Raw genomic sequence first — 27,117 nt, 5'->3', positions numbered from 1 at the left:
ACCGAGGTCGACCGTTCGTCATAGAATTGTAAACAATAGAACAGCCCTTTGTATTTAATTAATTGTATAACTAAATAATAATATAATAAAATAATATTCGTTTTGTAGTAACATTACTTCCATTAAATATTTGGTGAAACTGTTAGGCAAATGATCATTCATGCCTTGTGTTGGTACAAGCAGTCAGCTCATAGAAAACATTAAGTTTACAGTCAAAGCTTGTCTATGCGTTGCTGTTCTATGTCCACGGTCCTACCCCCGGAAGTTAGCTACTGCTTCCCACATCATCACATTCTCCAAAGCGCGAAAACTGTCATGCCTGGGTAGTACACGAATAAGGTGAGTAGAATGGATTCATGGCGTATATATGACTGCAGACCTCTCCTACTAGCGAACAGCATTATTGTGTGGCTGCAGAGCTAGTGGAGAGAATGTCGCCAACTAGCCAAACTTCGCTGTTAGCTAACCTGCCAGTTTGACAGCACTGCAACTACTGTTAGCGTTCCAAGCACACTGGCCACAACAAGATCATGATTTTTGAAACGAATCAACAGCTAACTGAATCTAATCGAAATACGGATTTATGACTGAACCAACAGTCTACAGTATAAAGTATTGACCCCTAAATATATTACACTAGATTATGATGAACTTTATGAGGCGAACACAAGTCTTTAAATAAGTGTTTGTCCCGAATTCAGACTGTTCTACTAGTACCACACATGTTGTAAATGTATGTGTTACCACTTCAACTTAGAAAAACAAACCTAACCATTCAGCAGGTCTGTTCTTGTGATTATAAACTGCTTGCTTAATTTAAACAACAGCAGCCAGTAATCAATCTCTTTGTGCATCTCAAAGTGAAATTACTCACCACCATCTTTTCCACTTTCACGTCACCCCTGTGTACTTCTGTGTTCCATTTGCCTTTCAGCAAAAATGTCAAAGATAGACAAGATGAGCATCCTGGGGGTGAGGAGCTTTGGGGTTGAGGATAAAGACAAACAAGTCATCTCTTTCTTTACTCCTCTGACTGTGCTGGTTGGACCCAATGGAGCAGGAAAAACGGTATGAGAACATTCAGACAGCAACAAAGGTTGACTGTGAAGCATGAGTGAAGAATGAGTGAATGAAAATATTACACAATAATAAATCCTACAGATGTATTTATTCTTGCTAATTATAATTTTGTGCTGATGCTTTCAGACTATTATTGAGTGCCTTAAATATGCGACATCAGGAGAGCTTCCCCCTGGATCCAAAGGAGGTGCTTTTGTTCATGATCCAAAGGTTTGTCAAGGAACTTTACTGTTTAGATAGTCATAATAACATGTTGATTATAAGGTGTTTGATGTGTCTGGGTCAACTTATGACTTTATTGTTTGCATATTTGAATTTACGGAAGCGCTGAACTGCCACAGTAGAAAAAAAAAATTAATCACTATCACGTTATAACGACATATTATCTCGTTATAACGACATATTATCTCGTTATAACGAGATACATTTTATTGCTGTAATAAAAAATGAACTGTTTATAAGTAGCCTAACCTAACCGGTTTGCTGCTCACATCGGAAAATGACACATTTACAAGATTTAATTAAGTTCTATTTCATGCTTGGATTAAGCCATGGGGAGATTCTGTCCTTACTGCGCACAGTGGACGATACTGTGATCAGTATGCGGACACTCAGAAGGTTTTTAAAATGCATGGGACTGTTCAGAAGAAAGAATGAGACCGACCCTCTGGAGGTAGCTTCATTTCTCATCGATCAGCTGGAAGGACACAGAAGGCTCGATGGGTACTGCATCACCTTCGCCTTCCTTCTCGTTATAACGAGATAATATCACGTTATAACGAGATAAGGTTTTACGTTATAACGAGATACGGTTTGACGTTATAACGAGATAATATGTCGTTATAACGAGATAATATGTCGTTATAACGTGATAGCATTTGACGTTATAACAAGATAGTGATTAAATTTTTTTTTTCTACTGTGGCAGTTCAGCGCTTCCGTAGTTTTTCAATCCTTCTTACCTAATACAAGGGAAAAAACAAACTTGTCTTAGGTACAGTAAGGACTGTGCTAAAATCCTGTGTGGCGTGTAACACGCCTTCTACCTTATCCATAACTACAGGATGCCCATGAGACAGATGTGCGAGCACAGATTCGACTGCTGTTTTCAGATGTCAATGGAGAAAAAGTCACCATCCATCGCTCCATGTCCTGCACTCAGAAAGCAAAGAACTACTCCTTCAAAAGCTTAGAGCAGGTTATAACCAGAATGAAGTAAGTCAGTGTTTTAACTGTTTTTAAAAATCGATTTCGTATGTGTTTTAAGTTGACATGGCCACTAACGTCATTTTTCCAGGGATGGTGAGAAAGTTAGCCTGTCCTCCAAATGTGGTGAGCTGGACCGGGAGATGATTTCTTCTCTGGGTGTATCAAAACCTGTGCTGAATCATGTCATCTTCTGCCACCAAGAAGAATCTAACTGGCCACTTAGTGAGGGCAAAGCACTCAAAGAAAAATTTGACTCCATCTTTGCAGCAACCAAGTAAGGCCAACATCAGTTTCAGGTTCCCAATGCCAAAAATTCAACCCCAGCAAACACATTCCCATTTAAAAAAAAAAAAAAAAAAAAAAAAAAACCCTCACTGTCTGTCTTCCAGGTATATTAAAGCTCTAGAGACAATGCGTCAGCTGCGCCTAAAACAGAATCAGACAGTCAAAGAGTGTCAAGTAGAGCTGCGCTACCTGAAGCAGAACAAGGAAAAGGCTCAGCAGATCAGAGAGACTGTGTCTACCAAAGAAGCTCAGTTAATGGCCTCAAAAAACAGCATACAGCAGATAGAGAACCAGATTGACCCACTCGAGGTGAGTTAATGGTCTGTGTTCGTATTTTCTTTCAGACATTGTAGTGAAACGTTTAGGTGTGAAAGCCATACATTTGATTTAGAAAATCCTTTGTAGAGCCGACTGATAGATATTGACATGAAACTTGGGAAAGTGATGAAGCTGGACAATGAGATCAAAGCTCTCGACAGCAGGAAGAAACAGATGGAAGAGGACAACAGAGAGCTGGAGGAAACAATGGAACAGGTAACAAACCAGTGTGTCATAAATAATAGTGATTTTGTACATCTCATATGGAAACTATATTTTTGCAGTGAGTCATTAGTAATATGTGAAACATCTAGTTGGACTGAGTTAAATCATCCGAACCTCAAAGGCAACTCATTGACAAGAACAGAATATTAAACAAGTAATGAGATTAAAAAATGAAGAGAGAGTACGATGCTAGAACACACAAAATCTTTCTAAATGTGTTTCTGTTCATGGGTTTGTTTGAGCTGAACACCTGCTTGATCGTCCTCTGGACTCCACTTTGTATGAAGTGCCATTATCTTCTAATAGAGGGGCTACAGATGGTGGGGTAGATGAAATTCAATAATGACAAGGCAGTTCATCACTGGCCTGCATTTATACAGATGTCTAATGACTGTTGGATCTTCCTGCACCTCTGTCTGTCAAGGTGCCAGGATCTCCTCCTTCCATCTGTTTGGTGCTGCTCAGTTGTCTGAATTTAGAGATTTTTGTGTGAGTGTGAATGTACCAGTGACTGAGTGTCCCTTTGTTTTTATGTGTGGCAGAGAAGAATGTGCAAACACATCATGGTTGAAAAAACTACATTGATTTCTTTTGCCAAATTAAAGTCTAGTTGTTTGTATCGTACCCCTGAGGATGGAACATAAAAGTTTGAGATATAAGGAGACCTAGAGTGAAATTATTCTTGAATTTTTATTTCATGCTGTAAAATCCTTATTGGAGGAAAATCTCTGCCCCGGTCTATCTGCTAAGCTGTGGTCACTGAGCTTCTGTATGCGCGGCAGGTGTTCCAGGGTTCAGATGAGCAGCTGCAAGACCTTTACCAGAACCACCAGAAGACAGTGAGGGAGAAGGAGCGAAGGCTGATAGAGTGCCAGAAGGAGCTTGAGAGAGCTGTCCGAGAGTGTCAGAGACTCAACAGAGTCAAGGCTGAGCTCCTGGTAGAACAAGGTACATAGAAATATATTTATTTTTTGTTGCTGCTTTTTAATAGCGAGGAAACACATTTCATCATCACAAAATTAGCCACTGAAACATTTATCTTTATATCTAGGTCGTCTACAATTGGAAGCAGACCGCCACACTCAAAGCATCAAGAACCGTGACACTCAGGTGAGAGAGAAAAAAATTCTCTTAGTAAACTAAATAAATGTCATATAATAATAGACAGGGAGCACTTCTGATGTTCTTTTTTTAGTGTTTTCAAAAGTCTGACTCATGACTCCTGTCCTGCAGGTTCGCTCTTTGTCATCCTTTCTGGAGATGGAGGGCTATGACAGACCGCCCTTCAGCACTCTTCAGCTTGAGAGCTTTAATCGCCACGTCTCACAGAGGCTTGAGCAGGAAAAGGAGACAGTCAGTCAACTTATGGTAAGAAATACTCTATTTGGTTCTAAAATAGACTTGCATTGCAGTCAAACATTCAATCATTGACATCCATGTAGAGCAACAATAAGAAAAACACCTTCAAAAAACACATTTCAATCAGTCTGATTAGAGTCAAGAATGAATGTACAATTAATGGTCATATTGCCTAATATTCTTTCATCCAATCAGGTGGACTTTCAGGAAAAGGAGCAGCAAAAGCAGCAGGCTATTGATGAAATGAGGGACAAGAAGACAGGCCTGGAGAGAACCATCGAGCTTAAAAGAGACATGCAGGGAAAGACGCAGCAAGAACTGAGGAACATCAGGGCTGACCTGCAGAGACTGGAGGGTTCATCGGGTCGACTGCAAGAACTGGAAAATGAATTGGCTAAAGCGGTGAGAGCTTTTTACAAGTGATGTGTTGAATAGATTTGTAAAATATGGTGTTAAACATATATGTGAATGTGTGTGCGTGTCCTAATCTCGCAATACTTTTATATTTGTGTTGTCTTATTTAGGAGCGTGAGCTGCAGAGTGCTCTTCAGAACTCCAGCGTGGAGCAGCTGAAGGCTGAGGTTACAGAGCTGCAGAGAGAAAAGGCTGAGCTCGACCGCACACAGAGACAGCTCGACCAGGAGATGGAGACACTGAACACGCACACAACTGCACGTACTCAGATGGACATGCTCAAAAAGGACAAGGTAACATGCTGCCTACAGTCACTGCAACATGACTTGCAACTTGATAATTATTTGGTCTCATTTTATCTCTTCTGCTTTTCTTCTTCACAACCAATCCTTGTATTTTATTTGTTTTTCCCTTTCTTCATCCTGTAACTCTGTCTCTCTTTTCTTGGTTGGCTCGCCTCTCATATTTTCCATTCCATCCTTCTAGACAGAGAAGGAGGAACAGGTACGTAAGATCAAGTCTCGTCACAGCGAGGATCTGATTTCCCTGCTGGGTCACTTTCCCAACAAGAGAGAGCTGGAAGACTGGATCTATACCAAGTCCAAAGAAATCAACAGTACCAGGGACAAGCTTGCAAAACTAAAGTGAGTAATGTAAGATGTGTTGACATTAAAGCACATATGTGAATGAAAAAGCTCTAAAAAATATTTTTCCTATTTTGTTGTTTTAATGAATCTCAGTAAGGACCTGGCATCAAGTGAGCAGAATAAAAGCCACATTGCTACAGAGCTACGTAAGAAAGAGCAACAGTTAGCCAGTGATGAAGAGAAGTTCTTCAATGTGTGTGGCAGTCAGGATCTGGAACAGGACCTGGGAAAACTACAAGAGGACCTGGAGAAGGTTTCCAAACAAAGAGGTACAGGATCGGATAGGAGTTTCCCATGACCTAACATGGCTGTTAACTCTGTAATTTTAACATAAGACATAAAAACTGTATGGAATATCGGCCACATCTAGATCAATTGCTGTCAGTGACCTGATCTTCTCTACCTGCCCTGATATAGCCATGCTGGCTGGAGCCACAGCAGTGTACACTCAGTTCATTAGTCAGCTGACAGAGGAGAGGGAGCCCTGCTGTCCTGTCTGCCAGAGAACGTTCCCCTCAGAGTCTGATCTGCAGGAAGTTATCAGTGACATGCAGTCCAAACTACGCCTGGTGCCTGATAAACTGAAAAACACAGAGCAGGACCTGAAGAGGAAGGAGAGGAGGAGAGATGAGATGATGTCTCTCAGACCTGTAAGGTACAGTCCGACGGTTAAATTTACAGCATTTCTTTAAATAACTTATCCAATGGTGCCTTCAGATTGTATTATAGGAGGGAGTTCGTGGGTAAACTCTTGTCCATTTATATATATGTAGCGAGCAAGTGTTATGGAGTTTTCTCCACTAGATGGAGCTAGATTCTCATTATTAGTATTTTACCCTTTATTCTCCTCTGGTCTGTTCAGTATCTGAGCAAAACTCTAGGTATTATGACCAATAATAGATAACATTTTATGGATACATTTTTGTGGCAGGACAATATATATCCTATATTCAAACTACAGAGCCGAAGTATGCATACATTTCTTGCAAATGGTTGTACTGTCATTTCGACAAGGTCTTTCTTATGAAATTTTTTTAGTGTTTTGTTTTCCTGAGCTTTCAGCCCCACCTTGTGGTTGTTGCACTAGGACATGGTTTGACTTTTATCAACTGTTCTTATAAAAAAGAAGAGGCTGCTTCTGTAGTCCACCTTGTGACCATGGCAGTTACAAAGGCAGGGGTTCTATACTGAAGAAAAAAGCAGCATAATGACAGGATTTGAACAAAGTAAAATTGACGCACGGCTTTTTTGATAAATTAACTCAACATATATTTCTGTTCTTTTGTGTCTTACAGGCACTCCATTGTGCAGTTTCAGGAAAAGGAGCTGCCAGAGTTAAGAAACCGTCTGCAGACTGTGAACAGAGAAATTGAGCGGCTGAAGGGTGAGGTAGAGGAGCAGGAGACTCTGCTGGGTACCCTGATGTCTGAGGAAGAAACAGCCAAGGCCTGTCTACAGGACATATCTCTCATGGACAGATACTTGGTACCATCCTGTCTTTACTCACTCTGCTTTAATCTTTTCCCCGTTATCTAATTTGCTGTATCGGATGTATTGATAAACAAGCTGGGTTTTTTTTCTGTCTTTACAGATGGACCTTAAAGATGTAGAGAGGAAATTGGCTCAACAAGCAGCCAAACTCCAGGGAGTAGACCTGTCAAGAACCATCCAGCAAGTCAGTCAGGAGAAACAGGAAACACAGCACAAGCTAGACACGAGTACGATGCCACCATACATGCACACCTATTTACATTGTTGCCGTCTTGCCACCATTCAACTTTTAATCACTTTTCTTGTATGAAATCCTAGTGAAGTCCTAACTCTCCTAAGTCTCTGCTTATTTGTGTCCGTCAAGCTTCCAGCAAGATGGAATTGAAACGTAAGCTGATTCAGGACCAGCAGGATCAGATTCAGACACTGAAAAGTGCAGTGAATGAGACCAAAGCAGAGAAGCTCCAGCTGAGCAGCGACTTGCAGAAACAACAGCAGCTGGAGGAGCAGTGTGTCGAGCTCACCACACAAATACAGGCCTTAACCAGGGACATCAGGGTACACTGTATTCATTCACCTAATGTCTTTATTGTTAGGTGCATGGTAAAAAAATATTTTCTATAAATCGTCGTTTGTGGTCAAACAGGAGGCAAAGGAACAACTGTCACCTTTGTCGGCAGCTCTGGAGAAGCTGCAGCAGGAGAGGCAAGAGCTGGTGGAGCGCAGAAGGCAGAGGCAGGAAGAAGGACAGGAGAAGGTGGACACATTCTCACTTTAGTCTTTTTGTTCTACTCAAAATAATTCATCAACTTGAATCACTCAACATGTTACATATTCTAATAATGACTGTAAGAGTGTACACTGATCTAACACAACTTTCACTGCTGTCTTCACTATAAATGAATTACCTATTATGTTATGTGTGTTGTAACTTTCTACAGATCAACTCCATTAAAGAGAAGGTGCGGGCAGTCGCAACCCTGGAAAGAGACATCACTAAATACATCAGCGAAGGCAAAGATGACTACAAAGAGGTAACATGTATACTGTAACTTTTGAACTCATTTACGCACCGTTTTGATTGCTGATGTAGTACCAAGGGGATAACATCAGTAAAGTCACATGAAACGGAGACTTGGCTTATTATGAAACACAGATGTGGTTAAGTGAAGTTCGTTTTACACGTCTCTTTTGTTGGTTGAAGGTAGGGCTGGGCTTTTTCAAACATGTTTTTATCATCTATCCTCAGCTCCAAAGATCTGTAATAACACCTACGTCCCACTCTCTCCTGATTGCCTGCATCACTGTGTGTTTGTGTGCGTATGTACCGTATTTTCCGGACTATAAGTCACACTTTTTTTCATCCTTTGGCTGGGTATGCGACTTATACTCAGGTGCAACTTATATATGAAAAAATATACAATTTGTTACCCTTGTGTTGTGACCTCCCATTACAAATATAATGTTCTGTTCTGTCCCTCTCCTGACGGTTCTCTTCCACCTCAAGCTTGTCCACACTTTGCATTCCCTGCATAGGTGACTGCATGTTCATGGAACGTGTGCTTGCAGCTGAGCCGATATATACAGCTATAGCGCACAGTAGTCTGCCTTTTACTCATTTACAGGATATTTATAGGAGTTTCTGTGTGGTGAAGCTAATCTTTTCTCTGCGTGAGGACTTGTTGAAATGCGTGTGTCTCACTCTCAATGCCCTGCAGCCATACCACTTAAGTTAAAAGGAATCAAGAGGCCATGTTACGCTAAAAACGTAGTGATTTACACTGGCCCGTTGGTGCATCTAATAGTCCGGTGCGACTTATCTATGGTTTTTTTCTTCTTCATTACACATTTTTTGGCTGGTGTGACTCACTACTTACTTACTACTCCGGTGCGACCTATAGTCCGGAAAATACGGTAGTAGTGTGAATAATCGCAGTTGAGGTTCTTACCATTAATACAAGATCTTTAAACAACATGCAAGTTGTTGGGCCATGTCAGCAAACCAGACAGACAGCTGAATGCTGCAGGCTGAGAGACAGAGGACTGTAGCCTAATGCTGAGAGTTCAGGCTGCATGTGGATGAAAAGTAAACACATTGTCTTAAGTATTACTGTACAACTTTATTGACCCTGTCCATGATTTTTATAGCAAAAAGAGTCTGAGCTTCAAGAAACCAACACTCAACTGCACGAGGCCGAGAAGAATAAAGAGAAGATTAATAAGGAGATGGGAAACATTCGACAAGATATCGACACTCAGAAGGTTCAGGCTCCTGGATTTCATGTTTTGTCTTTTTGAATTTTTAAAATAAAGTTTGTGCATGGATTAGAAAATTTAAGGCTTTAAGGGTCTCCACTAATTTACGTTTTACTCTGTGGAAACGTGCGCAAATGTTTTTAACTTTTAAATGATTTTTCTAACCAGGTCCAGGAGCGCTGGTTACAGGACAACCTGACTCTGAGGAAGCGTGTTGAGGAGTTGAAGGAAGTTGTTGCTAAACGAGAGGCTCTAACGAAAGACATGGGCAACATGCAAGTCCTGCAGCTACGCCAGTAAGAGTCTGCTTGTTTCGACGGTCCATTTCATGACAGTGATGCCAAACTTTAAGTTCCATTCCTTACTGTGATTCTGCAGAGAACGTCGCGATGCAGAACACAAGCTGGAGGACTTGAAAAAGAACCGTAGTATTGCACTGGGTCGGCAGAAAGGCTTTGAGGAGGAGATACTGCATTACAGGTGATACGTGCAGATGTTTGCAATACAGTCACCACTCCTGCAATGCAAGCTACATTATAGAAGATAGTAATAATTCTATAGGATGTGTATATAGGGAATTACAAAATATAATATGTGTAAAAGAAGCTACTTTAAAGTCTGGATAGTGTTTAAATATGTTTTTTTCCCCACTTTTATTCCTAAAATTGAACTCTTGCTTTGCAGAAAAGAGCTGCGAGAAGACCAGTATGACAAAGCTGATGAGCGCTACAAAAACAAGATGATTACAATGAGGACCACAGAGCTGGTCATCAAAGACCTGGATCTCTACTACAAGGCTCTTGATCAGTAAGTTTTGCCCTTGCATGTTAACTTAATTTGTTGTATTGTTGTGTATTATGTCAATCACATATTTTGGTGCGTGTGAACTAGTAACACAGAACAGAATTTGATTACTGGAAAGTACAGAGTGGGTTAACATAGCTGACTGCCACAAGCCTGCACTAATAGAACCATCTGACTCAGCATTTAATCAGCCTGGAAAATATAGCAACACAAACTGAAACTGATTAATTGATTTCAGGGCAAAACCACAGATGCTTGACTAAGCGCTGTTTGTGGGTATTTTCGGTGCTATGTAATATGAAAAGTTCTCATGCAACAATGAACAAAGCAAATACATTTACTCTTTTGTGTTAATTCACTGATGCAGTTTAAGGCCTTAAAGACAGTTTATAACAAATGCAACCATCAATACCCTGATTGACCCGTGAGTCATTAATACCTGACTATGTGTGCACTCAGTGCTCATGGCTCGGGCCTCATCTTTAAATTTCTTGAATGCTTATTGTACATTCACATCACTGTTGAGTTGACACTCTGTCCACAGACTGTCCAAAGCTCTGTGTGGTAAAGTACAACTTGTGTTTCATAGACCATGTTACCATGTTGACTCACACAGTGTAGGTTAAATCAGTTCTGCTTTTGATTTGTTGCTGAGAGAAGAAGTAGTTGAGGTGGGATTTAGTTTGCTCACCCTATGTCTAGACATCTTTTCATGTTGTCAGACATCCATCCGTTGTCCTCCTTATAAGGCTCTTTCAAGTCAGGTCACCAGAATTGCCGCAAAGTTTTTAGGTTGTCATCTGCAATGTCAGTGAAAACATTTGGGCTATGTGACGTCAGCCATCTTCCAGGCAGTGACACTGAGGGCTTGAAAGATGACAATTATTCGCTTGAATGATAGGTATCCTACCACGTAGCAAATGTTGTGTGGGGGCCACACAACATTTGCTACGTGGTAGGATACCTATCAAGATGCCTTCAAGATTTGTGTTACACAAAAAAAATCAACAGAACTAAATCCTGTGATGGGATGTTGTGTGCATCATAGATGCATGAAAAATAATTGTAAGTTAGAAGAAATAATTATGTTTTGTTACCATGTAAATAGATTAATGCTTTTCATGTTCAGAAATATCTTTTTTTCCTCTCATATTGCAGAAGAACTTAGTCTTGCGTAATAACCTCTTTATTTAGATTTGCCTTGCTGGTAGACTAATTAACAGGTGTGTCTGTAATAACTTTGCTTCATTTTTCATCCCCACTTCAGACAATCAGACAATATTTGACAATTACAAGCGAGTTCATAGTTTGTTTGTACAATTCTGTAGAACTTTAAGAACTTAATAGAAGCTAAAAACTGATCCTTTTGTGTTGTGTTCAGTACAATCAGACTCCAAGTCAAAGAAACAATATATATATATATATATATATATATATATATATATATATATATACATACATACATACATACATACATACATACATACTAAATGGGCATGTTGTAAACTGCAATTTGACAGCTAAGTGGTAAATATACTTGGATGGATAACTCTTAAGAGTCATGCTTCAGTAAGGCAGTGTGAGCTCACCTTAGCAGACGCAATCTGAGAAGAAAGCAGAGGCATCATTTACCCATATATGTGTGGTTAGTCTGCACTGTTATCAAGATTTAAAGCAGGCCTCGGCATCCGTTTAGCAAAGCATACACGCAGGTCACAGTTTCTGTCTGAATACACAGAAAATGTTTCATGGTAGATGTCTTGATTTGGGAGTGAGAAAAAAAAGAAAATAAATCCCTTACTTTGCATCTAATAGTGCATAATGAGGCAAAACCGACGGAAGTGAACGATGTTATTGTCAACTTCTTTTAAGACCTTGAATCAACACTTATTATATGAGGAAGTGTAGGTTACATTTGTTATTTATAGTGAAAAGTGGCCATTTGTTGCATTTTAGAAACATCAGTATAAATAGTCAGTATCTTCTTAGCACCTTTAGGCTCAATCAGATGACTATCTCAACCATAACAACTACAAATCAAAGCTATGGTGTTGAATCCCCAAAACTGAAACCCAAACATCTCATGTGTCATGATTTTTATTGACTGTGGGGCGTGTTTTTTTGCATATACTCTGCAGTTTTCAGTGGATTCCAAATAACTGGCTTAATTTCATGTACTTACTTACATGAAGAGTACGGTAATTGAACTAAATGCTATCTTTGATGCTAGCATAGTAACTTGAAGCACAGAAATATCAAATGGTTGTGTGATTTGGAACACACTGGACAAACATTGATCAACCCTAGCGTGACTTCAGCGCTTAGAGAAGATTGAAGCAAGGCATCTGGACTAGTAGAGTTTTCTTGAAGACGTTTCGCTGCTCATCCAAGCAGCGTCATCAGTTCTAACTGTTTGGTGGGGAAACATGGTTTATATGTGGTTACAGACCTACATTGGAGAAACTAAACAACCACTCCACAGAAGAATGGCTCAGCACAGGAGAGCCACCTCCTCAGGACAAGACTCAGCTGTTCACCTCCACCTCAAAGACAAAGGACACTCCTTTGAGGACAACAATGTTCACATTTTAGACAGGGAGGGAAGATGGTTTGAAAGAGGAGTCAAGGAAGCCATTTATGTTAAGCTGGAAAAACCTTCCCTTAACAGAGGTGGTGGTCTCAGACATCATCTTTCTACCACAATCAATGCAGCTTCCATCCACCCCCAGGAAGTTTCACTCCAAGTCACATGCTCACTGGCTCATAGTCGTTAGCCAGTCGTTAGACACACCTGGCACAGTCAGCCAGATCATCACAAATAAGTATGGAAACATTTAGTGCTATTGTTTGTAGGTTTTACCCAGACCCACCCACTGAGGTCTGTAACCACATATAAACCACTTTCCCCACCACCCAACAGTTAGAACTGATGAAGCTGCTTGGATGAGCGGCGAAACGTCTTCAAGAAAACTCTACAAGTCCAGACGCCTTGCTTCAATCTTCTCTACGTATGATGACCTGAATGACTGAGAATCTTCATCAACACGACTTCAGCACTTGTTTTCACATTAACTAATATTATCCTCTTTTATACCATCTAAGGGATGGGGACGAAATATGTATGTGTTCATGTTACAAAGTAATCTATCATGAACCTTCACCCTGCATTAAGGTATTCGACCGCTGTGTTTAGCATGTATGGGACTTCAGATCACATATTTTTTGATACCAATACTGTGGAGAAAAGAAATGCACCATCCTCACTACAGTTACACACCAGGACTGCAGGTGTGCAGGGCATGTACACTGCTCCCAGTCATGTTTCCTTGAAAGCTAAGCTTACATTATAGAAGTCTTTAGCCATACGTTATCTCCGTTTCATGAGCAGTCATTTATTTTGTTGGTCAGATGGATGGGTAAGGACTTTGCACTCTGCTCTTCCTTCTGTTCGGTTCACCATCTGCTCAACGTTAGCAGAAGGCTGTTGGTTGCACTGTTATCACTCTGGTGTTTTCAAACCACATTAGTTTATCATCAGTTTGCTAGATTGCTGACAAATTGCTTACAGGAATACAGGATGGTGGCACCGACATGATTGCCCACATATCTTATATGCTAGCATATATCTAGTGTATCAATTTTAGGTGGATTTAGTCTACTGTCATTAGCACTTTTAGAACTTAATTATCACACAATAACTTTATTACTGTATTAAAACCCAATTAAGCCACATGTGGAAAAGTAAACTATGCTAGTTCAATCTGCATAAAGCCTCATGATGGCTTTGCATTTGTGTGTTATAATCATTTTGAAACATGTCTCATGTCCTATATGTTTTGTCTTCATCAGAGTAACACACAGGAAAACATTCACTGTGATGCAACATTTTAAGATATTTGTCTACCATACCATATATTTAAACTTCCAGCTTCAGTTATCACTTGATTACTGATACGCTGTTAAAATTTGGGTGAAATGAGGCTTCTTGGAATGTGAATATATTTATCCATTATTATCATTGTACCTTTGTTTTCTCCAGAACCATCATGAAATTCCATAGCATGAAGATGGATGAGATCAATAAGATTATCAGAGACCTGTGGCGCAGCACCTACAGGGGTCAAGGTGCAGCTCTCACTCTTTCTTGTGCAGACTTCATCTCTCTCATTGTTTCCTCACTTAGTGTCTTGTCGTTTGTCTGTTGCCCCTCTTCTCTAGATATTGAGTATGTGGAGATCAGGTCTGACGTGGATGAGAATTCATCTGCCGGGGTGAGGAGGAGGGTGTACAACTACAGAGTAGTTATGGTGAAAGGGGACACGGCTTTGGATATGAGAGGACGCTGCAGCGCTGGTCAGAAGGTGCCAGAAGAGTATTTAATGTAATCACCCCTCCCTTCCCCTCTTCTCCCCCCTCAAAAAGATGTTTTGGTGCTGTACGTATGTCTAGGTGTTGGCCTCCCTGATCATCCGTCTGGCTCTGGCTGAGACGTTCTGCCTGAACTGTGGCATCCTGGCCCTGGATGAACCCACCACCAACCTGGACCGAGAGAACATCGAGTCCCTGGCACATGCACTTGTGGAGTCAGTACATACGCATTCAGCGTTAAAAGTGGTACTTAAATTTAAAAAAAAAAAAAATCTGATGTTTTTGCCCCTTGCTTTCCTCTCCAGAATCATCAAGAGTCGCTCTCGCCAGCGTAACTTCCAGCTGCTGATCATCACCCACGATGAGGACTTTGTGGAACTTTTGGGCCGATCCAGCTACATTGAAAGCTTCTACCGTATCCGTAAGAACCAGGACCAGAACTCTGAGATCACAAGGTGCAGCATCACCTCCCTCTCAACCTATCTCCACTAAGCAGACAGGTGATTGTTTTGAAATGCACACCAGCTTCTTGCAGTTTGGTTTGGGCAAAGTTCACATCCAGTTTAGTTTTAAGAAAAACATGAAGAAAATCAGATCACACGTACTGTTCTGCACATCACTAAGACATGATTCTATATTATTATAAAACATTATTGTCTCTAAGATGACCTGGAAAAAAGTTAGAAACTTCATAGCTCTCAATAAACTACTAGACTGCAAAAATAAACAAAAATCTAAACACTTAAAGACATAGTAGTACCAAGCTATGATCCTCATCCGCAGCAGGTATTGTTATTGATGTTAAAGGAATCTGCACCTTTCTACATTTGTAGTGATCTGAAAGGATAATGTTCTGTTATTAAATTCCTTGTGAAACACAGAGGCTGTTGTTCTTACTGGACTACTTGATTACTTGTTACAAATGCCCGAATACCCTACCATTTTTTCACTTCTATAGATTTGTTTCACAGAATCATAGTTCCTTTTTGTGAAGTCACTTATCAACCACATCTCTAATCTCAATCTCGCACTGCAGCCTTGCATTCATGTTTAGTAAATGGGAAAATGCAGTGAAGGCGTGGGTGCCTCTGTATAAATTTCATCCCCTCAGCCTGTACCTTCACAACAAACTGAACGCTTGACAACTGAGCAACCAGGTACTTCAGGAGCTTATTGAGATAACTTCTTCTAACAAGCAGCAAGTATGAAGATGACATTGTTCCTGCTGGCGTCCGCTGTGGCTTTGCTGGCTGGTCCAGCCGTTGCCAATCCTGTCTCTAAAAGGCGTGAGCAGTCGGAGAACCTAAACCGCATTTTTGACGAGATTGGTAACTACACCAACTCTCTCACAAAGGTAAGAAGTTGCTTGCTGGCGTACTTTTGCAGAAACATTTTGCTGAGGTATCTGGTTATAAAATGTATTTGTATTTCAGGGCTTTGTGGATGATGTGGAGGATCTGGCTACACCTAAATGTGGGGTGAGTACGGAGTTACTTGTGGTTGGTTAGATTTTTTTGTTAAGGCGATGTCTCTCTCTGCCTCTTTTTTATTATTTAAACAAAATAAAATAATAGCATTCTCTTCTGTTTCATACAGAACAAGTTCTACTGCAAAGTGAATCAAATCCTGCATGACCACGAGAAGTCTCACAAAAACCATCATGCAGAAAAGATCATGAAAAACATGAGACAATATCTCTCAAGCGTAAGAAATCTTTACACATGTTTAAAGGATCAAATCTGAAGGATTGTGCACTAAAATCCTCTCGAATTCTGGTGTTTCAGATCAACTGTGAAGAGGAGCTAAAAGAGGTGAAGACAGACGTGAAGAAGCCGATAATTGACGTGATGGAACACCTCAGGAAGTGTATTCAGCATAGAAATTTGATGCAGTGAACCACAACCTCTAAAATCTCTGAACTTTCCTGTTATGTTTTAGAAGTTGAATATTGATGACAAAAAGTGATCGGGCAATATAATTTGAGCTATAGGATTTTTAATTTTACTGCTGATGCTTCTGTTTTCTTTATGTAGTAGCAGCTGTATGCAGCACATACACAAAGAAAGCTAAGACAGCTGGGTTTTAGCAACTTGACCCAGACCTGAATGCTACATCCATATTTATTTTTATTTATAAGATAAAGAGTTTAAAGTAGGCTGTTTTTTAAACACATATCTAAATCGTATATTTATTGTAGTTTTCTCACACCGCATTAAAATGCATGTTTACAGAACAATAAATGATATTGCCCAAGATTTGAGATTGTATGGAAGTCATTTGTGCTGTAAAGAATGTCATATAGAGCCATCAAGATAGAATATTTATCATGAACATTTTCCATTTCTATTGAACTAATATCTTTTATGGTTTTTATGGTAAAGCTCGGCTTGGCTTTTCTCATCCCCCACAAGTACTCGTGATAGTCTTGAGGTCGTTCCTCGAAGCCTTAAGATGTGTTTAAGCTGCTGCAGTATGATTCCATTTCCACAAGCATGCAGACCCGAAGGTGTAGCATTGCACCCTTGGACTTGTATGTGTATTTCTACCATGATTTAGTTTGAAACAAAGTTTAAAACTCTAACATCAGTAGATTGGACGTTTTTCATCATCCTCTGTGAAGTGCTGGCATGTTTCATACCACGCGGTTTAGGATTTGATCCAGTTTCTACCTTGAACGCCTCAGTGTAGCCGTGATTTGATGCAGATGAAGGTCCTCCGTTTCAAGTCAATTTTATTTGTATGGCATCTTTTGCAATTAAAATAAATCATCTCTAGCCGTTGCTGCGAGGGGCAGCAGGTGAACTCGGCACTAGTAAGACGATGCAAAAACAGAAAGAACTGGCATTTTGCACAAAGTTGTCACTGATCACAGACTCTGGGTTTTTCTGGGGTTTGGTGATGTGGTGTCTATTGCATAGGGTTGGTGTGACTCACTTCCTATAATAGGTTGTATACAGCTGTGATGGATTTGCTTTCTGTCTGCCCCATATACCTCAGAAAAATGCTCTGCTGGTTAAACTGTTATCACTCCCCATGCTTTCAGCGGGCGCATCAGTAGGTCAGATGAAAATGTGCTTCTTAGTATTCAGGAAAGCACCCGTTCAGCCTCACCGATATGTTTCTTATCAATGTGTGCGTGTGTGTATTTTCGCTCAAATGCAAAATTATCAAAGGCTAAGTGTGCTGACAAGCTGTGCTTCAAAGTCAGGAAATATGATTAACATAAGAGGCAGTAGGGTTAACCACAGCGGACCACATGCAGTAACTCCCTCTTCTTTACTGACAGTTAACTTTCACCTTTGATTAAGCTCCATCATTCAGAATTTAGTCTAACAAATGAACTTTTTATTTATTTGCAGATTACATGGTGTGTAGTCCCTGCTAGAGCTGTAGCTATACTGTTTAGATCCAGGCTAGAGTGAGAGCACCATGTGGATTTAGGGAGAACCCTACTGGTTAGTAATTAGTGCCATAGGATAAAGTCAACACCATCTCCAGGATATAAAGTTTATATAAACCTTTCTACAGACTATAGATACATACAAGCTGAACATTTCTGAGGTTACAATAAGCATCATATCAGCATTTATTCCCCTGACAGAGAATAAACACATCGAAGTTGAAAGCTGTCATTGTCCGCTTTAAGGAGCTTTAAACGTTTTTGTTCCATCACAGTGAATGCAGAGTGTAATGACCATTTAACCAGGTGAAGCTCCCATCATTTTACAAAAGCATTTCAGTTGCCATGACGATCGTCTTGTGGATCATGGCAGCTGCCGTAAACAGGTTTGCAAACAGGTTTAAAGGTTTATTAACCTTTAAAAACAGGGAGTGCAGCACCAGGTATAACAAATGGGAACAAACTGTAGCTGTGCTAAACATGACCAATCTACACAACAAGGGTCAGTGGGTGTAAAAGATGCATAATTTTAATTAGCCACTAGAGGGAGACAAATAAATTCAAATTTCACATGTTCATCAGCAAATCGGTCTCTGCCAAGTATTTTCCAATAAACAAAATAAAACACTTGTACTTAAAACACAAGTATCAGTTTGGTCAACTTCATTTTCAACAGTCTTTGAAGACATTTTTTTTTTTCTTACTGTGCAATTTGTAAAGCTGAATAATTTAAAATAAATAATAATGTTGCTCCATTTTTGCAGGTCCATAATATTTGTAAAATATCTTTTTCTGTTGATGTCTGATGACTCTCCAACTTTAAGAGATGAAGGTCATTGTACAGGGAGCAGAACTCAGGCCCCTTCTGGTGAAAATCCTTTAAATGGACACTGTGTGTACATCAGAGTTCCTGTCTACCTTGATCATCATTTATATTTGCTTTCAAAATAGGTTTAGCTCCTTATGTGTTACACTAACTGTAAGTGTTTCAGGCTGTAGCTTTAAAGATCATGAAATAAAATAAGAAAACTTTACATTATACTTAAAACTACTGAAGATAGTAGTTTTAACTGGTTATTTACTTTACAAGTGGGCCGGGGGGAACTGCAGTATTTATTTATATGTCTGCAGGAAACCTGACAGGTCTTAAAATAGCAATACAGAAACGTTTAGAAGTTCAAATGATCCCTTAAAGATTCATGATTCTGTAAATCATTCAGCCCACAAAGAACTTCTGAAGAACCCTCTTTTCACAGAGCGCACTCAGCTAATCGGGGCGCCCCAGAAATACATCTGTGTAAATGCTCCTGCTGGCTGTGCTGGCTGAGCCGGGTCCCTCTCTGAGAGAAACATGTTTCACCACTCTTTTCCCTCTTGCCTTGGACAATGTACCCGTCACTCAGTGACTTGATGCAATGTGAGAGCTATGTGGAGGCTTTGCTCTTGGTGGTGGTTGGGTCTCTGTGTGGCGTTCAGCTGTGTGTATATGCGCTACTGAACCGTGGCTCCTTCATGACTTAATAAAGAGAATCACTCTCCTCTTCAACACTGCTTTTTATAGGACTCTTTGAATATTCCTGATACTTGGCGGGACCTTCGCTCCTCTGTCTTACTTGAAGGTCTTTGAAGGACAAATGAACTTGGGTCAATGTTGCATTGAAGCCTGTCATTAAGTGATATATTTTTTCCTCTGGGTTGTAGACCTTTAACTTTAATCTTTGAATGCAGCAGTGAACAGTGTTTAGACGTTTTCCTGAGCACATGCGTCTATTGTTGCTGAAGTTCACTTAAAATGTCATGGGACCCTTGCAAAGTTTTATTGTCTAATTTAAATCAAAATGAATTATTACTTATTCAAACCAGCAAAGGCAAAGGAAATCATTCACATTCTATAAAATGTGATTTTTTAAAAAGGTGACTCCTCTTCACGATTAAAAACATGATAAAAATACATGTGAGATTTGTTTTATTTTTTTGACCATGATATCAGATCTGTGTGGTTTGATATTTTACCTTTATTTAATATTTGAATAGTCTTTATTTTCTTTATCTGTGCTCAAAGCTTCTTTGCTGCTTCCTCCATCATCTTGTTTATTTAAGAATTTTCATTCAATTTACACCCACTCACTATATTTTAACAATTCTACTGGATATTATATTATATATTTATTTATTTACTTCATGAATCACAGATTTTAATGAAAGTAGAGGGAATTATTTGTAGTAAAATTAGTATTGTGCTCTGTATTCATGACTTTATTGGGTCTGTTTGAGTATAGAACATCATCATGGCTTCAATGTAATACTCCATGGGAATGCTACAAGTATGCAAATGATCTAAATTCACCCCAAGGCAACCTAACCTGTTATTCCACTAATATACACTCTGGCTTTGTGTTACTTCCTGATCTGAAGGGTAGTCTAATGCTGTCATTCAAAGCATCCTCAGTGTCAGACATCACATAACAAGAGCACATCAACAAAGCTCATGTAAACACAAATCACTTCAAGTGTGTAAACAGACGCGCCGCTTGTGGATCATTTCTTGTATTAAGAGCAGCTTGATAAATATCATTTTTGTTATGATCCTGCCCTTCGTTTGTACACTCAGATGTACACTCTCTGCCTCTTCTGCTTCTTTCATTGTGTTCCTGGTCGATTAGCCTCGGGGCTGTCTTCAGGGCCTGGGGCCAGTGGGAGCAGACAGGGGGAGGGCGGGTGGCTGCATCTGCTAGGGGACCTCCTTCAGGGGCCCCACTGTGCCCTGGCTTGGTTTTCATGTCTATCTTCAAAGGCACACTCCCCCATGGAGGGAGAGAGAGAAGAGAAGACAGTGGCACTGCCATTGTTATTTTCCCATGTGCCCTCCATCAGCACACAGTGTCTGGAGTGACAGAGCACGTCGACACTGAGCTATGCTTTCCCTGTTTACACGGTTTTTTTTTTTATCCATCCACCAAACTCTGCTTTATATCCGTTGGCTGCCTGCTTGTTATGCATCAGGTAGATTTTAAGGCAGGTGTGTATGCAGAATCGGTGATGTGCTCTTAGGCCTGTACCTTTAAAGGGCTTAGAGAGACAGCAATAATAATGTGACACTGCACTGCACAAATTACAAATATGAATAAAACAGGCAGGGTGAAGAGCTAATTAACAGGCCCTCAGAGTCTAAATGGAAAGACATTGGATTGGCTGGTGTGTCTTCCTCTGCCCGGCCGTGTAGCCTCATCCTCACGCCTCCTGGCCTCTTGGTAAAGTTCCCCGTCCTCCCGGTGCTCCTGCTGTCACAGTAGTTTAGCGTCAGGCTGTCCAAGACGGCAGGGACGCACTCACCTTGACATGATCAGCTTTGAAATGAAAAGACCCAAATCCAGACAGTCGGCCATTAAAGATTTTATTTCTTTTCTCTGTTTTGTTTCTCTCTTTACTACCTCCATCTTTTTTCCTTTCTCTTTTAGGATCTTCTGCACCTTCCCATCACTTTATATCCGTTCCTTGTAAGCACTCTCCTCTCTTCTTCAGTGCATACATCTCTCCCCCTCTTTTCTTCCATGCGTCTCATAACAGGCACATTTTCTTGGAGAGGATTATTATGTTCAGCAGACTGTACAGAGATTATATGTTCATATACTCTGATCTGAGTTTGTGTGCAGGCCTGTACCTGACCAGCTAAGTGCTTTGTAGAAAAAAAAAATCACGCCACTGTGAGTTATTTCTGGCTGGGTTAGTCTTATTTCTCTGGGCACTCTGATAATGGAGAGGACTTGAATAATGAATGGGGTGTATAATACTGTTCTTCAGACCCTCTGAATGAATTAAGCCAGTGCATATAAGTGAGTTTCTGTGAGTGTCTCTAATACACGCCCCTCCTTTTGTCCTCCCCAATAATTAAAGCATTAACGTATGCTTATATAGACTTTTACATCGCCTTCATTTTCTCTGACGACAGAGATTTTTCAACCTCGTTTTTTTCGTGTGTCTGTGTATGTGCGCACAATTCTGTACTTTCTGCATAATGCACAGTGTATTATAGCAGTTGGACCTCAGAAACACACTTCCTCCCATTTACAATGTGATTTTGGAACATAGAGCTTTGTCTGATTTTTTTAAATTACAAAGTTTTTAGAAATACATGTCAATATTGATTTTCATTCTATTATTTGGCCTATTAATCAGATAATTGAGTGATTTAGGCCAAATCAATAAAAAAAAATAATCAAATGCCTCCAAACATGCATTTGATGTGTAAAAAACGTGAATGAACTGTTAACTAAATGTTGTTATTGGTTAATTTATTAAATTGGTGGTCACACAGGTTCCAAGCATCCTCTTGTGTGTCTTTTTGGCTCTCAGTTGTCATGATGGACAACATTTCCACAGACTAACCCCAAAAATGACCTCAGAATCACATCATTACATGCACTATAGGATGATGAGGCATGTACAGTAAATTAAAATGTGTGTGTGTGTGTGTTAGGCTTGACACTAAAATATGTGTTGATAAAGTAATTGTTCCTTTTTTCTTAACAAAAACTCAAGACAGAGACATCTTCAACTGCGCACCTTTAAATGACGCACCTTACAGCCTCAAGTTTCTACAGAGTAACACAATCTCCCTGTGTGTGTGTGTGTCTGTGTGTGTAGCCTGCTGTGTGGAGAGTTCAGCAGCAATAGGTTGGCCCTGTGCTGGTTTTGGCTCCTGATGATAATAGAAGACGACTAACAGAGAGCTCAGAGGTAGCTGTCTCCCTTCACTCTGGTCACATTCTCATTTGTTGCTACTGGCATCAGATGAATTATTGAGTTTGGGGTGTCTTTGCTCCCACTCCCACCTTCCCCTTCCCCTTACATTCCCTCGGTCTGCTCCCATGGATGACAGCCATGTAGCCTGTGTATGTGTGTTAAAGTGAATGTGTGCATGCTGTGAAAACTGTATATGTGCATGCATTCTTCAGCAATTAGACCTTCATCCTCATTCTGTCACAAATGCTCTTCCCTGCATGAAAACACCTGAAGTAAACACACACGCAGGCTTCATTCCTCTTATACCCTCATCTTCCTCTTCCTCTTCCTCTCTCTCTCTCTCTCTCTCTCTCTCAGCCTCTCTTTGTTTTCTGTCTCTTTTTTTATTGTTTCAAACAACGACACATAACACACCTCGATTATTGCACGAGAAAACGCAATATACCTTTCAGCTGCTGTTGAATTATTGAGGTGCCCTCAGTCGCCACCTGCTGCTAACGCTCACAGGCCTTCATCTCAGCTTACCACACAGCCAGGACGTTATGATATCAATACCAGTATTACAACGATCAATTATTCACTTTAGCAAGCTTCTGTTTTAAACTTGCATTTATCTTTATCTAAGATCTTGATCTAAGATCGAATATCTTCTTTTTTTGATTACTAAGTAAATCTATCACAGAATTGTGTCAGTTTAAGCAGTGAGGTGCACATCCTGCCGTTTCTCAAATTTAACTCCATAAATTACAGACTATAATTAATTCTCGCTCACCATCAAAGAGAATATTAATAAGAGCCACAAACGTTTCCGTGGAACTGCAGAGTATTGATCCCATGACTGAAACAACCGGCCGACGCAGTCTCACAGGGAAAAAAAACACACACACATGCCGCTGGACATGTTGACTGTGCGGAGGATTCCGGCGGAAGTTTTTTTTTTTTCTTTTTTTTTTTTTTTAGTTTTTTATTTTTAGAAATGTTTGATTAATATTAGGAGATACGGATGCTGTGAGAGGATGCTCGACAGAGAATAACAGTGACATTCCGAGTAAAAAAAAAGTCATTTTAGCAATCTGGAAAAAAAGTTGGCCTAGAGACAATTACTAAAATACACGGAAAATATGAAACAGTATAAAATTATTGGAGGAAAAATACAAAGAAAAACTGAATAGAAAATTTATAAGAATAAAAAGGAATTCGAGGAAGAAATAGAAGCCTTGGATGCTACAGGTGCGTAAAGTTAGGCGCCTTTACGCACAAAAATAAAACAAAATTCAAAAAGAAAAAAATAGCCAAATTAAATGTTACTTACTTATCCAAACGAGAACGAAATACACTTTAATTTCCTCCCTGTCCTGGGTCAACCTGTGGTGCACCCAGCATCTCCCCAGAGTTCCCAGTCAAGACTTCTCCCAACTCCTCCACATTACTTCGTTTTTATACCAATATATAATTAATATTGCATCGTCATTACTTAATAATTTCAAACCACATGCACGACATAACCCGGTGACATGAAGACATTCATAATTAAAACTGCACTAATTAGAGAGAAAGGGGCCATTAGCAGCGTGTGTAGGGGACACGCGTTCTTCGCTCCGCGGTGTGAACGTTGCTGTGAGAAAAAAAATGGAAGCCTTTCATTTTTAGACTGGTGCTTGTATCATATACGACAATACATATTTAATCCCAGCAGAGGTCTGGGGATTTATAAATAAAACAAGTCGGACGAGTTTCCATAAAATAAACAGTTTACAAAGATTTTACCGTCCATTGCTGCATCTCAGGTGATATGTTCCGAGGCCTCGGGGTTAAAATAAAAAGTGGAACAAAAAAATAAAGGCGCTTCAGAGGATTTTTTTTTTTTTTTTTTTTTTTTTTTTTAGAAAATAACCAATAATTTATTAAGTTTAAACTTCACACATTTTATCAAGTGAAATCAAGAGTGCAGGAAAAAATAAATAGGTGACGTATATAGGCCTATATACTGAATATAAGCTGGGCTATATCATAAATATATACAGCTCCAAAACATGTTCACATCAAAATACTGAAATATAGCAGCAGCCAAAGCCACACAGAGGTGCCTCATTACTGTATGTGTCATTTCCATTTTTTAAATAATTAAAGATCAACAGACTCAGAGTGTCATACCAGGTGGAAGGGTTACTGTTTCTGTGCGTAAAGTTACAGTCACACGGTTCACAAACGGAGCAGATTGCAAAAATAGTGTTTTAAAAAGTGTTTTTTCTTAAATCCTTTAACTCCACTTAAACCTTCTTCTTTTAAAAAAACAAAAAGTGACACATAGTGTGATTCTGCACATGTGACGTGGAGGATAAACTCTGGTCTTAATGATTTAAACTGTATCTAAACTCCATTAAAACAAAAAAAACAAAACAAAAAAATCAGTTGAAATCCCTGAAGGTGACAAATTGTCAAAGTGAATTTACCGAAAAAAATCCAGAGTGTGTGCAAGATACATGATCAACAACATCAACATCACCTTTCTCACAGATCTATAACACATTTAGAAGTCCCGGAAAAATACAACCATGAAGAGTGAGAGAAGCTGGAGTCCGTTTGGAGCCGATCCTAGACCAGACGTGAAGAGCTGTTGATAATCCCTGTTAGTTAGGCTACTTAGGCTATTATTAATCACTCGATCAAAAATGTAGTAGGCTATTTTATTCATGATGTGTGAAACTCAGTGCACCGCAGAGTATTTCATTCGTTTCTGTTTTTGCCGCTGGTTGCAAAACCACACTCGAACCACATTCTTTTTCAGGTCCAGTTTTTCAGCGATGGCCGCAATTTTTTCCGAGGAGGGCCGAGGCTGGATGGCAAAGTACGCCTCCAACGAGCGCTTCTCCGGTGCGGCGATAGACGTGCGCTTTCTTTTCCTCTCGTTCCCGTTGAAAAGGTCCGGCTTGCTGCTTTTCTCTCGGTACGCAGCCTCAGCTTCCTCCAGCCAGGCCTGGAGAACCGGCTTGAGCGCTATCATGTTGTTGTGGGACAGGGTGAGGGACTCGAACCTGCAGATCGTGCTCTGGCTCAAAGACCCCACTCCGGGGATCTTGAGGTTGGCCAGCGCTGCCCCGACGTCCGCCTGGGTCACACCGAGTTTGATCCTTCTCTGTTTGAAGCGCTCGGCAAAGGCTTCCAGCTCCCTGGGATCCGACTCCACGTCGTTGACGCACGCCATGCCACCGTGCACGGACAGAGAGTGAGGATGGGCCATGGTGGCCATCGCCTGGTGCAGCTGTCCCATGGTCTGCAGGTGATGGTGTGGGTGCTGGTGGTGGTGCGCCGGCGTGGTCATCCCTGGAGGCTCTGGAGCACCCATCCCGGTGACGGCCAGGCTGGTGGAGAGGTGGTCCAGGAGGTCCCCGGCCTCCAGGGTCTGTCCGAGGTGGTGGTGGTGGTGGTGAGAGGCGATGGTGGAAGGAACGTGGGAGATGGGCACGGTGGTGGAGGAAGAAGAGGAGGCTGAAGTGCAGGGGACACTGCTCATGGTATGGTAAGTCACGTCTGGTTTGAACGGGTGACTCTTGCCGTGAGAGACAATGCTGTCAGCAGCCGCCAGAGCCTCTGCCCGTGCCAGCAGGCTCTCATCAAAGCCTCCGAATATATTGCCCTGCAGCTGCAAGCAAGAGTGCGCATACTGGAGTCAGTGGGGAATTCTGTCAGGCAGCTCTCAGGATCTAAAAAACATTTTCCAAAGGCAAGCAGCGCCGAGGAGAGGAGAGAACCCTCCTCAAAGCGCAGGTCATAAAAATTAATATGAAAGCAAGAGTATTGCTTGAATAGACATGTGGATGAGAGAGAGAGGGGGGGGGAGGGGTGTTGGGAGGGGGAGAGAGGGGGGGGCACAGACAGAAGAGAGAGGGGAGAGTGGGAGAGATAGCAGATAGAACAAAGTCCTGTCAAATCTTTACAGACATTCCTAGTGTGATATATTTCCCTCCTCTCAGCCAGTATACTCCTCCACAGCCGACCTGAACGTACCTGCGGGGCGGACAGACAGACTCTGCGCATGCCCTCCGAGCCTGAGTGCAGGCCGGGATACTTGGGCTCGTGCAGGGCCGGGTGCATGGAGAAATGCTGCTTGCCGTTCATGGTCATCATCATCCTCCCTGCAAGCACCTCGCAAGCAGTGTGGCCCCTGACATGAAAGCCGGGGAGCGGACAGCTACAGAGCTCCTTTGCGCTCCTTCTCCAGACTGAACGTCAACAGCGGTTCCCGGCATCCCTCCCTCTCTCGCTCTCCCTTTTCCTCCCCTTCCCCCTCCTCCTCCTCCTCCTCCTCTTTCAGCCTCCCTCCTCCTCCTCTTCCTCCTCTTTCCCTCCCACCTGCTTCTCTGATCAACTTACAGGTGGCAAAACTGTGTCCTCTCTGCGCAAGCGTCAAAAAATCTTTTAATATTCCAGTTAAAACATTGTTTATTGATTATTTCAAACACATTTAACCTTTTTTTTCCATTTCCGATGCTGTGGGGGCTCAATATCTCATTTGTA

At 40.9% G+C, this 27,117-nt stretch overlaps 2 protein-coding genes across 2 annotated transcripts; one reads left to right on the top strand and one right to left on the bottom strand.

Annotated features, from left to right (window-relative positions):
- The first annotated feature begins 237 nt into the window (after positions 1-237).
- rad50 (RAD50 homolog, double strand break repair protein) lies at positions 238-15,336 on the top strand. The gene is made up of 28 exons (XM_028421678.1): positions 238-339; positions 935-1,068; positions 1,207-1,290; positions 2,144-2,295; positions 2,378-2,563; positions 2,679-2,883; positions 2,980-3,108; positions 3,900-4,065; positions 4,169-4,227; positions 4,351-4,485; positions 4,672-4,878; positions 5,001-5,183; positions 5,377-5,534; positions 5,631-5,806; positions 5,955-6,192; positions 6,833-7,022; positions 7,129-7,255; positions 7,393-7,586; positions 7,675-7,785; positions 7,970-8,062; positions 9,177-9,290; positions 9,453-9,580; positions 9,663-9,764; positions 9,969-10,091; positions 14,128-14,213; positions 14,307-14,449; positions 14,538-14,671; positions 14,762-15,336. Exons 2-28 carry the CDS (start codon positions 940-942, stop codon positions 14,946-14,948), a joined length of 3,939 nt encoding a protein of 1,312 aa, XP_028277479.1. The 5' UTR covers positions 238-339; positions 935-939; the 3' UTR covers positions 14,949-15,336.
- A 9,970-nt stretch (positions 15,337-25,306) lies between these two features.
- On the bottom strand, positions 25,307-26,739 carry pou4f3 (POU class 4 homeobox 3). Its single transcript, XM_028421819.1, has 2 exons — positions 26,608-26,739; positions 25,307-26,242 (listed from the first exon to the last, which is right to left on the bottom strand). Exons 1-2 carry the CDS (start codon positions 26,728-26,730, stop codon positions 25,307-25,309), a joined length of 1,059 nt encoding a protein of 352 aa, XP_028277620.1. The 5' UTR covers positions 26,731-26,739.
- Between the last annotated feature and the right edge of the window lie 378 nt (positions 26,740-27,117).

The sequence above is a fragment of the Parambassis ranga genome, chromosome 14, assembly GCF_900634625.1.
Source record: "Parambassis ranga chromosome 14, fParRan2.1, whole genome shotgun sequence".
Lineage (NCBI taxonomy): Eukaryota > Metazoa > Chordata > Actinopteri > Ambassidae > Parambassis > Parambassis ranga.
The sequence above is the reverse complement of the archived record's forward strand: the minus strand, read 5'-3'. Positions and strand labels throughout refer to the sequence as shown.